Source organism: Pezoporus wallicus, unplaced genomic scaffold, assembly GCF_028554395.1.
Source record: "Pezoporus wallicus isolate ANWC-B61680 ecotype Strahan unplaced genomic scaffold, APGP_CSIRO_Pwel_v1 contig_8542, whole genome shotgun sequence".
NCBI lineage: Eukaryota > Metazoa > Chordata > Aves > Psittaciformes > Psittacidae > Pezoporus > Pezoporus wallicus.
Window position 1 is genome coordinate 2,720,321 of NW_026640148.1, and position 12,228 is coordinate 2,732,548.

The following is a 12,228-nucleotide window of genomic DNA, read 5'->3' on the forward strand; positions in this document are numbered from 1 at the left end:
TTCACCCAGCTTCGTGTGCCCCTCCTCCCTGGCAAAGCATGAGACTGAGAAAGTCCTCGATCAGAGTAAACATTACTTAGCAACAACTAAAAACACTGGTGTCATCAGCGTTGTTCCCAGGCTGAAAGTCAAAAACACAGCACTGCACCAGGTACTAAGAAGGAATAAAAATTACTGCTACTGCTGAACCCAGCACAGCCATAGGAAAGTTGAGAGCACTCAAAAAATGGGAGTGTTGAGTCAGGGAAGGGGGGGGTGTGCAGAAATAAGAGAGCTTTGTAATGCAATGATAGCCAGGGGTTCTACACATTTCAGGTTTTAAACTGGATTGATGATGAGGGTGTTTAAGGGGTACAGAGGAGTAAATTTGGAATTACAAAGAGCATATTCAAAGACATCACACAGCTGTACTTGAAAATGACTGTTCTTCCAGTTAATGACTGATTCTCCCTGCAGAATACCATTTGACATAACTGTGTTGGTCTGAACAGAAACTTTAAAGAACTTGAATATTTCATCATTACTGTGGCAAGAAACACATTTTTTTCCTCTTAGTTTGGGAAATTCCTGTAGCACATAATAGTCACTATGACTGCACCATAGAGTGCATTACAGCTGTGCTAATGGTTGCATATAATGTGGATATCTGAGTTCAGAATCCACATTACTATCTCCTGCAGAACATAACAGCAAGTGATTTTTTTTTGTAGAATAAATGATTGTCTCCTGTAGCATTCTACATTTTCATTGAAATCACTGGCATTCTGACTAAAGACATAAGCAGGTTTTTCATTTTCCATACTCATAAGCAGGATGTTGATGATGTCACTTTGACAAGAAGTGATTACAAAGTGCTAGTATTATTCCCTGGCATTTATTAGATATTAATTCCAAGGATACTTTTAAATATATACATACTGTTCTTTTTACTTTTAAAGTAATTTTACTATTAATCTCTGATATTATAAAACTCTCTTTAACCACCACTAATTTCTAAATACAAAGCATGTGAAAAGTATGTTCAGTAATCTATAGCCTTTTAAATGAAAGGCATCAAAAATATTCCTTGTGGCAGAAAAGGTCCTATAGCAGGTCTTTTAATAGCTGCTTAAATGTTGTCAATGTCAGCAAACAGACAAGGAGAAACCTGACAGGAAACTGGTAACAAGTTGAAAACAGTTGTACATACCAAAATGCTATTCTTTTAGCTTCATAATTCTATGTTTTTGTGAAAACTACTTTGATCCATCTCATTGCGTTGTTCCCACTACGCAGACGTGCCAGTTATTTGACCATTATATTCTGCGGTTTCCATTTTAAGAATGTAGGGTATTATGCTGTCAATGGGAACATTTCCAATGAGACCAGTAAAAAACAGTTCCTCGGTGATGCTAGAGTTCATCAGCCGAAGTGCTGGAAGGCGAACTAGAATCCGGGCTAGCCTGAAAAAGAAGTTCAGTGGATTATAAATACATGTAATACTAGTTTAAAACACTTTGTGGCTGAAGAGCTGTATCTGCTTTTATGATTACCATAACTCACGAATGGGAGTAAAGAGGCAATAAAAGCTAACTGAGCTATCTTAAAAAGAATGGTTGCTTTTCTATCCTGTGAGTGAAATGAAAAGCCACCATTTTCTCTGTGGTTTTCCAAAGAAAAGGATTTTAATGGCCTTTATAGATACAATGTGTATGTACAGACACAGTCCTGGTCTGCTTTTGAAACTCCCAGCTCTCGAAGCACTTCATAGTTCAGGACAATGCTGAGACGAGTAATATTCATACTGACTGTGCGAGAACATTTGCACAGAATTTAAAAAGTAAATCTAATTAGAATTAAACCATAAGCAGAGGAGTCCTCAGTTACTCAGCAAATTAATGCCAAAGCAGATAGCAAGAATGGGACTGGATATGCATAAAAGAAGACAAGAGAATCTGCTTCTGATGCGAAAAGGAATTTGGAGGGATGTGTTGTTACTCATACATATTGCTAAATGCTGTGGGTTTTTATGTACCAGGATGTTAACAGAGATTGAGCATAATGAAGTGATTCTATCGATTTGCTGGACTATCAATGCATTTGCAATTTAGGACAGTAATGAAAGTGTACCTGCTGTGCTTATATGGCAGACTTTTAACACAAATGCCAAAATAAATACATTTCCTGAATCACAGCCATGTAATAGCAAACCTTAGGCAGCACTGAACACAGGACTCTGGAAAATGCTCGAATACCTGTGGAGGAAATATATGGTCCATTCTGCTAATATGCCATATATTAACTTGATTGCAAAATTGCAACAAGATTCAAGCTATGCTGCTGGTTTTGTGAAAATTAATACTTGTACTTCTATCTCAATTTGTGCCAGCATTCAGTTGCTCAGAAATAATCACATTTGTACTATAAACTTATTTATAGGTCAGTATAGGGCTACAAACAGTATCAATTAAAATATAGGACATTGGAAAATGCCCTGTATTGGAAAACTCTGATTCTCTTCCTTGAGCCACTATTAAGAGAAGTAAGTATATGGAACAAATTCTGTATTTCTTTTTATGGCAGGTATCTAGCTCTCACACATCAAACCAGAATAAATAATTGTACACAGACTAAGAATGTGGGATTTGAGGATATTTCTGAAGTAGAGAATCCCATCTTTACTACACCTAACTGGGAATCTTGATGCCCTTTCTGTTGCTTAGAGGATGTTAACTCTGTAAAATGAGTGCAGAGACCAGTCTCTGAGATGAGAGCTTTTTTTGTCTGTTTTTTTAAGGTTACACTCACCTCAGACCTTTCTTAAATGTATGGGATTGTCCTTCTTTATTTGAGGATACTTTTCACAGTAAAAGAGAGTATGTTCCAGGATATATTGCTAGACAGAAATTAGTTAGAATTTCCTTTGTAGTGCAGAGAAGCATTACGTTGATGAAATTTAAAATAGTTTTGATGGAAACTATTAGAAATAGGAGAATTATTTCTAGCAAGTAAGAAATGGGAACAGTTGAGACGTGAAAAAAACCAAGGTATTTTCAAATAGAAGTCACTGGAAATTCCAAAAAAATCAAAGGAGAAAATAAGTAGGATGCGGGAATGTCTTATAAACAGAAGCTTAAGAGTTGGTTATTGTTCCCCACATGTAACCTTTGTTTTTCCAAGGTTTAAAAACTGACAGTTCTAATACTTTTCTGCATAAGTAACTTGCCAAAGGGCAATAATAACCTTTAATTCTCTCAACGCCTCTTTGACAACTAACATGAGAAAGGAGGCAGCTTCAACTGAAGAAGTTTGAGGTGGTTAAGGCAGTTATTCTTCAGACTTCTGTTTACTTTTCTAAACATGGCAATGAGACTCTCTCTCTCAAAAATAAGAAAAAGAACAACAAAAACCAGCAAAGGAAAGTAGTCAAGTTTCACTTCCCTGGAAGAAGCAAGGCAGCTGTTCTTGCTTCTAGTTAGTTGTACACAAACCTGCATGCTTTTGTGAACAAGGTTCTAGCTCTTTCTCATCAGCAGTCAAAGAAGAACAGATGTCAGAAAGACAATTTTTACATCAGTGATGTTATTTTGTACTTTTGCCAGCTACGGCCCACAACATTACTTTGGGTACTATAGACAATAAATACCTATAAGTATCTTCTGGATAGGATTTTTGTACATAGTCCTGTAATTCCATCTGTGCCTTCTCCTGGAATTTTTCTATTTGGGTTGAACTGGTCAGACCAGGGTGATCTAAAGAAACAAAACATTTCTGTATGTCGATTGTTTCCCTATACATTATGAAATATATGTCGTTATAAGATTTTTGCATTTAATTTCATTTAAGTATTTCCCTTGTATTGTGATGTTTAACGTGTTAGCACTATAAAGGAAACCACTGAGTTGAGCATTCGTTTCCTGGCTTCAGAATCAGCTTGCTCATTTTTCTCTCTATAGTTGTGTGTATACACAAGAAAGTGGAAAGAGATTAAGCCTGTAGGTATGTACCAGGCTGTGACGCTCCTTGCTTATGCTGCTGTTCTAAATACATTGCCTCTGACTTTGCCTAGGCTGATTGAGCAGTATCTCGGGTTGTTTTCTTGACAGATCAATTTGTTAACCTTCCTGAGTCTGTCTCATGTTTTAATTCCAGCTGGCTCAGCTCCTCAAAGACAGTCACATGATCAAAAGATCCCAGAAAATACCACATACCTGACTATGCCCAAGTATCTTCAGTGTTGTGTTCAAACTGCTCTTCCCTTGAACGGGACAGAGCTAGCTTGAGTTTGGAGAGCTTCTTGCTCCTCCAGCTTGAATAAAAACCCTAATAAACCCAACCCTAATGGTACAATCTGCAAAAAAGTTTCAAAAGCAAATTTCAGGACAGCAATACCTTCTTGTTAAAGCAAGCTGTAAGCTTTACTGCAAAGAGAAAAATAATACCAACTAAAGAAACCCCACCAACCCGAAAAACCTCCAACCCCTGATTACAAGACGCTCTTCTCCTTTGTATTTTGCTAAATTCAAAGTGGTACACACCTTTGAATTAAAGTAAATAATTCACATTTCTGAGCAAGAATTTACCTTTTACTCAGTTCTAAATTAACCTTTGTGTGTCCTAGGAAAATTTTGCCACCTTTGATAAATATACTGTCACTTCCCATTTCTTTAATGTCCCCACCTTATCATTCCAGAAAATCCCAAGTGGCGTCTTTAAGTAAATCCTCTTATCTTATATACACTATTGATCATGCTTTAGTATTCTGCTGTAATTTCTGGGGGTAACAAATGGAGGACAACCTGTTTACATTTAGTTTTGGAGATGTTGTGGAAGTTCCATATAAAATACAGTTGTATTTCTCCTCCTATTTCAGCCATCCCTCTTAGAAGTGTATTAAAAAATGTTGAAATTGAAGCCAGTTTCTTTTTGTCACTGTAAGAATGTACTTCCTCTAATCCTTCCTGCTATTTACTTCACTAATATTGCTAGTACACATCCCAGATAGCTTACTACTCATAGACTCTCAGCTGAAGGTAGTTGAGAGTCTAGTCTTGTAAAGTGGGTGTACAGGAAACACCCGATATATTGGAACTGAAAATAACATGGATGTGTTGCTCCAAAGTTATTTTTAAAACACATACTGTTTGTGATAAATCATTATGGAACAACCATTTTACTTGCAGTTTGACAGATCAGACTCATAGCAAGACATTAACCTCATTAGAAAAACTGCTAAAACATTAGCATATGATTGTTTATGTTACTAAATATCTTACCAGGGCTAAAGAGGACTATAGCTTTAAGGTATGCATATTCATATCCATCAATATCAAGCTTGGCCATGCTGTTACAGAACTCCTGGAGTTTCCAGATGTGTTCCATGACTTGCTTTATTCTGTCTCCAGAAAGTTTATCTGCAAAAAAGATATTGCTTTCTATGTCATGTGAGCTCAAGTACATCTAATGTATTAACCAATATCCTTTTATAAAACAAGTGACATTTTACAGCATTTCCTGTCATTTGCTATCTTAAAACCACTCAACATGTAAGGATGACCTGAATGATCATGGAATTAAAGATTTACAAAGCTGAGTCAGGCACAGGGCTGGCAAACAGGATGTTAACTCTTTCACACGATTTTGCCAGTTTTGCATAATCTGCAACATGAGTCTAATTCCAGTGATGAACTGTTCTGAGCAGAGACTCAAATTATGGTGAATGATTCTACAAATGGCTGGAGTGATTCTGGGAAACAGAAGCACAAAACAAATGCTATCATGCATTCCTAATTTGAAATTCAAACATGAAGAATAAAAGCATAACCTACATGCCTAAAATTCATCAACTGTGATACAAGTGTTTAATTACTCAAGACAGATCAAGATACATGTGATGTAATGTTTTTATTTCTGTATTGAGAAATAATAGTGCAGGAATACTCTGGAAATGTCCACTTGAATTCCAGAGTTTCCAAATAGCTTCATCACTAATATACTTCCTAGATAAAGTTCTGAAATTTCCTCACTTTGTTTTGAATGTTAGAGTTATAATACACAATATAATAATTTTTCAAAATAGATAACAAATCAAACAAAAAAAAATAGATAAAAATAAATCATCAAGAACTCATGATAAAACAGATCCTCCTCTCCTTGCGGCAGGGCTCAGGAGCATGGTATGACTGCAAGTATGGCTTGAAGAACAAATGTCATTTTTTCATTCTTGAGACATGGGAACCAAAGTGAAGCCAGCTTAAGGCTGGAATAGCCCCATCACCTTCTCCTCCAAAACCCTCCGCTTGGGGTGTAGGTGGAACAGACAACTCTGAGATTATTAAAAGCCTAATTCTGTGCAGAACATAACAATGTGCATGTTTCCCTATTGGTCTTTTAAACTATTGCCTCTCTCTCGGTGCAGGAGAGGAGCATCAGTTTGTTGTACTTTGAGGGCTGTCCAGGCTCTCTTAAATTAAAACAAAACACCAAACACACACAGCTCCCAAACACCCCCCGTCCCCATATTTATTATGAAAGCACATTATCAATTTAAGAATCAATTTTCTAATTTATCATAATGAAGCCAATAAAGTAGATTAAACCAAATGTCCTTTACTGGGACTGAAGGGTATTTTTTGATTATCTACTTTTGCACATTTTATAGTTCTACAATGAAGTTTTACTCTCCTCAGTAAAAGCTTATCTTCCAATTTTTGCTGTGTGCACAATAATGGCACCACCAAAATCATCAAACAAATTGGTACCCAATAGTATTCTGTAACTATTTTTAACTCACATTTAAATTTATCTAGCTTTCATGTAATATGCTGTGTTTGCAGAGTTTAAAGCTGCTAGTGCTGTTTTTTTTCCTCCTATTAAAAATGGAATGTTATTTTCATGTAATCAATCATAGTGCTTGGGAGCATCCTTAAAGAGAAAAGAACGAAAAAAAGCAACTATAAGAGGTTGTCATGCATTCCAGATACAGTCATCATTATCAACAGGCCAACACTGAATTAAAAATTAAAATCACATAAGTGTTAAAGAGTGTCAAGAAAATATGCTGTTTAATGCTTCAGAGGGTACTTCAGAATAAATTAGTCATTACTGCATTACAGCAGTATCCAAAACTATTATACCTGCAAGAATATTCTTGTTGCTCACACCATCGCATCCAACTGGGGAACAAGACAGGTCCACCACAGCAGCGACAGATGTTCCTTAGCTGCCTCCCAAGATGAGAACCAGCAGGCCAACCACCTCAAGGGTGTGTATGACCACAGTGGATCCTCTTGCACCCCTCCTGGGAAACCTGCATGCTCAGTAACCTCTCTGAATTGCCTGTACACCAATGCACGCAGAACGGGGAATAAACAGGAAGAATTAGAGAGCTGTGTACGAGCGCAGGGCCATGATCTCATGGTAACTGCAGAGACATGGTGGGATAGCTCGCATGACTGGAATGCTGTCTTAGATGGCTACATAGTACTTAGGAAAGACAGGCCAGCAAGGTGAGGTGGTGGAGTTGCTCTTTATGTAATAAAGCAACTGGAGTTACTGAGCTCTGCCTCAGGGTGGATGAAGAACAAGTTGAGCGCTTAGGGGTCAGAATTAAGCAGCAGGCTAAAATGGGTGGCACGTCTACTACAGGCCACCTAATTAGGAAGTTGATGAGGTCTTGTGCAGGCAGGTGGAAGGAGCCTCACAATCACAGGCTCTGGTTCTCATGGGGGACTGGGGGCATACCTCATCTCATGGGGGATACCTCCCTGGTATCTGCTGGAATGACAACACAGCTAAGTACACACAGTCCACGAGGTTCCTGCAAACCACTGATGATAATGTTTTAACACAGATGATGGAGAAGCCAACCAGGAGAGGTGTACTGCTGGACCTTGTACTAACAAAGAAAGAAGGACTGGTTGGGGATGTGAAGGTTGGGGGCAGCCTTGGCTGCAGTGACCATGAGATGGTGAAGTTCAGGATCCTGTGTGGAGGAGGCAGGGCAATAAGTAGGATTACAACCCTGGACTTCAGGGAAGCTAACAGTGGACTCTTCAAGGACCAACTTGGAGGAATACTGTGGGTTAGGGCTCTAGAAGGTAAGGGAGTTCAAGAGAGCTAGTTAATATTTAAGCATCACTTCCTCAAAGCTCAAGATTGGGGCATCCTGTGGGTTACAAATCAAGCAAAGGGGGCAGGAGACTTGCATGAATGAGCAAGAAACTTCTGGCAGAAATCCTTCAGAAGGAAATCTATAGAATGTGGAAAAAGGGACAGGCCACTTGGGAGGAATATGGGAATGTTGTCACAGTATTCACAGATGTGACAAGGAAGACTAACATCCATCTGGAATTAAATCTGGAAAGGGATGTCAAGGACAACAAGGGCTTCTTCAAGTACCTCAGTAGCAAAAGGAAGACTAGGGAAAATGTGGGAATGCTGCTGAATGAGGTGAGTGCCATGGTGATGAAGGATACAGAGAAGGAGGAGTTACTGAATGCTGCCTTTGCTGCAGTCTTTACTGCCCAGGCCAGCCCTCAGGAATCCCACACCCTGGAAGCAAGACAGAAAGTCTGTAGAAAGGAAGACTTTCCCCTGGTCGAAGAGGACTGGAGATCATTTAGGCAAACCTGAGACCCACACATCCATGGGCCCTGATGGAAGGCACCCATGACTGCTGGGGAAGCTGGGAGACGTTATTGCTAAGCCACTATCCATCACCTTTGAATGGTTATGGAGAACATGATAGGTGCCTGGGGACTGGAGGAAAGCATATGCCACTTCAGTCTTCAAAAAAGGCAAGAAGGAAAACCCAGGAAGCCTCAGGAAACCCAGGAAGGAGAAGAGTCAGCCTCACCTCCGTCCCTGGAAAGGTGATGGAACAGCTCAACGGAAGCTGTAGATCAACAGAGGAAAGGCAATTAACTATGCAAGAGAAGGCTTCTCCTTCCTCTGGATCTTGGGGAACAATTCTGCCACCAATTAGGAAACACATCATGAGACACGTTATACAAATGTCCCTCTAGTGTTGACAGCACTGAACACATGTAAGAATCACACACTGAAAACATACCTTCTTGTATGCTGTTCTGGAGATGGTTGACAATAGCTGCCAGGATAGTAGACAGACTCATCACCTGTGCACACTGTGCCAGGCCTAAGGTAAATAGCTCATTCCAGCAGGCACGCACAAGGCTTGTATTACAGTCCTGCCTACAAAAAACAGAATATCAGACAACTGTAGGTAGTTTTCATATCAGGTTAGTGCTACCCCATGTGTAATTATGTTAATAATAACAATAATAGGGATTAATGTATTGCAAACCACTTTACTGAAAGGCATATATTAGCATATCGCAAGTATTTCAAAATGCAAAAAGCAGAGATAGGCTAAGTACAGAAGACCATTTCAGGTTATCTGTAAAATGGGGCTCACCAGTTCTTTACCAAGATATATTTCTACAAATTAAATGCTTGCTTTTGATTTGGCTTTAGCTGCTGTAATTTCAGTAACATCAGATATTGTCGTTATCTTCTCCTCTGGCATCTTCGATTTTAGTATTCAAAGAGGAGAATATTGCAGTCTTTGCACATTTTAAAAAATTCATTGAAATTAAACATTATAATAATTTAAAAAATCAAAATAGCTGAAAAGTGTTCTGATCAGTGTTTAAAATTCATTAGGAAGCAAATCACTCAATGGAGTATGTACATTTACCCAAGAGCTTGAAATGCAGGTATGGACCTAGCCCAGTGCATAGAGAGGAAAAGTAGTCGTGATGCTGACTCACAGATGTAGTGTACATTAAGGTACTCCGGCATCGGACTGGGCATTGTCAGCTGCAAAAAATGAAAGTACAGCACAATATATACAGTTCAGACATAAACCCATTTTGATTATCGAGAAGTAATGAGAGAAGACATTCAGACTACTCTCACAGTCTGTCAGATAAACAACTGTGCGACAAGAAACTGTCATGGGAAAACTGTATAACTAACTCACTACTGCTGGCAAGAAATGCAAAATGGGAATAGAAGACAAGAAGTTATGTGGGAGAGTGCTCAAATGTTTACTTTTAAAATGGTTTTATATTATTTTAATAATAAATCTATACATCTCATTGCTCTGTGAAGCGTTGGCCCTTTTCACAGTGCTGTAAAGTATCCTTTACAACTTTTTAAAAAGAAGCAAAATAAAATCTAAAATCTAAGTATCTCAAATGGGAAAGTCATGTAATAGGAATCTACAATCACAAAACACCATTAACGGCAATAAGGAGATTATGACAAAAGTTTGCCTACATTAAGTATCATGTATTTCAGTAACGATCTTTGTATCTCTTGAAACAGTGCAACTTTACTACAAGATGAGCACCCTTATTGTTTCTCACACATTGTTTAGTAAGGGGGCTATAGGGATGCTGGGGAGGGACTCTTCATTAGGGACTCTAGTGACAGGACAAGGGGTAACGGGTTAAAACTTAAACAGGTGAAGTTTAGATTGGATATAAGGAAGAAGTTCTTTACTGTAAGGGTGGTGAGGCACCGAAATGGGTTGCCCAGGGAAGTTGTGAATGCTCCATCCCTGGCGGCGTTCAAGGCCAGGCTGGACAGAGCCTTGGGTGAGACAGTTTACTGGGAGGTGTCCCTGCCCATGGCAGGGGGGTTGGAACCAGATGATTTTAAGGTCCTTTCTAACCCTAACGATTCTATGATTCTATAATATGTGTGTATTTGTATTCAATTGAAGCTGAAGCAACACTAAAATGCAAGACCTTGTTCAGTGGTCTAACCAGAGCTAGATCTAAGAAGGCACTGTAACCTCTGTTTATATGAGGAGCCTTTTAGATGAAAGTTTTACACTTAGAATTACAAATGAATTAAGCAAGACATCAGGGATGATACAGAAAATTATTATCAACAGCACTGGAAAGTGAAATGACTTTTAAAGCATCCTCTTGTCTATGAAAAGGTCTTATGAAACAACACCCATCCTCTTTAGATACAGCATGCGAGAGTGAAAATTGTATTAGAAGACACCAGATGTTACCTTAGATTATATTGCCAAAATTAAATATAAGAAATAAGGAAACAGTGACTTAATTTTGGGTTATGTCTTAAGTGTTAGTTTGTTTAGTAAGACATTTAAAGCACGTACCTTAAACGTGACATGTGTATCGGTAAGTAGGGGTCCTTCCACTTCAATAATTGGTGTTGACTGATCTCTACTGATTACATGAATATTCCCTCCTCCTGTAGGATCCATCCCATCTGCCAAGTTATGAGCTGCTGTACCGTCTGTGGTATTAAGTGCTTTAGCCAAAGTATCAAATGCCCTGAAAGAAAAAAAAAAGTAATAAACAATGAAAGAGTGCTTCCTTGTACCCCAAAATAACTGAGAGCAGTGGTCAAAATAAGTGCTATAAAGCATTCTCACCAAGAGGTAACCTATACAGGAACTGTCTGTGCTAAGATAGGGCCAGACTTTTCATTACAGTCTGGCCCTGCTGTACTGTTTGGACATTAACAAAAGGAATAGATCTATCTGCCCATATATAGCTGGTAAGAAATGTCTCCTGTAAGGGGGGGTACTTTTTACTACTGTAAATCCTGCTCTGAATGTTTTATGCTAATATTTATACTAGTAAAGCAGTCTCTTGCACTTGCAATTCACTATCCCCTCCTCACCTTGGAATGTTTAACTGATTAAATGATGATTATAGACCAGATGCACTCAGAACACCCTGCAGTCCCTGTCCTTGATGTCCAATTTCTTGGAAGAGTGGAGAATAGAGTGGTTCTCTTCTATGCAACATGCCTGAATTTCCTTTCCCTTAAGATGAGGTGTGGCCAGATGCTCGTGATCTCACAGTACAGACAGAGCCTTAGAAACCTTGACAGTAACAGAAGGGAGACTAGTCCCCTGGACAGCTTTATACTCAAATTGTAGCTGGCCACTGCCAAAATAAAGCAGTGTACATTCCCTTCTTACGGTAACAAGAGCTTAGATTTAAAGAAGAATTTTGTGCTCCAGCTTCAGACCAGTGGACAGTATTATGGTGTAGTGCTGTTTTGCCAATATTTTGATCAAGATGTTATGGGGAGGGGTTTTTGGAATTTTTTTTTTTCTGTTTTAAAGGAAAAGTTCCAAGTGGCTGTAACTCCAAGCTGCAGTGTCAGGGATTTGTGAATACCTGTTCACTTACTTGAAGAGTTTAAATAAAAGACTCAAGAGCCTGAAGTTAAGGT

The 12,228-nt window shown here is 38.7% G+C and overlaps 1 protein-coding gene across 5 annotated transcripts in view; it reads right to left on the bottom strand.

The window, feature by feature from the left end:
* Positions 1 to 855: 855 nt before the first annotated feature.
* Positions 856 to 12,228, bottom strand: part of NR2C2 (nuclear receptor subfamily 2 group C member 2) — a 30,386-nt gene continuing 19,013 nt past the window's right edge. For 4 of the 5 annotated variants that reach the window (XM_057417496.1, XM_057417494.1, XM_057417497.1 and 1 more), the window contains 6 exons: positions 11,138 to 11,315; positions 9,698 to 9,819; positions 9,053 to 9,192; positions 5,256 to 5,393; positions 3,626 to 3,731; positions 856 to 1,442 (listed from right to left, as the gene is read on the bottom strand). In XM_057417496.1, coding sequence (XP_057273479.1) covers positions 1,268 to 1,442; positions 3,626 to 3,731; positions 5,256 to 5,393; positions 9,053 to 9,192; positions 9,698 to 9,819; positions 11,138 to 11,315 — 859 coding nt within the window. In that variant the 3' untranslated portion in view covers positions 856 to 1,267. The remainder of the gene's footprint in view (positions 1,443 to 3,625; positions 3,732 to 5,255; positions 5,394 to 9,052; positions 9,193 to 9,697; positions 9,820 to 11,137; positions 11,316 to 12,228) is intronic. The other variant, XM_057417498.1, reaches the window with a different exon arrangement.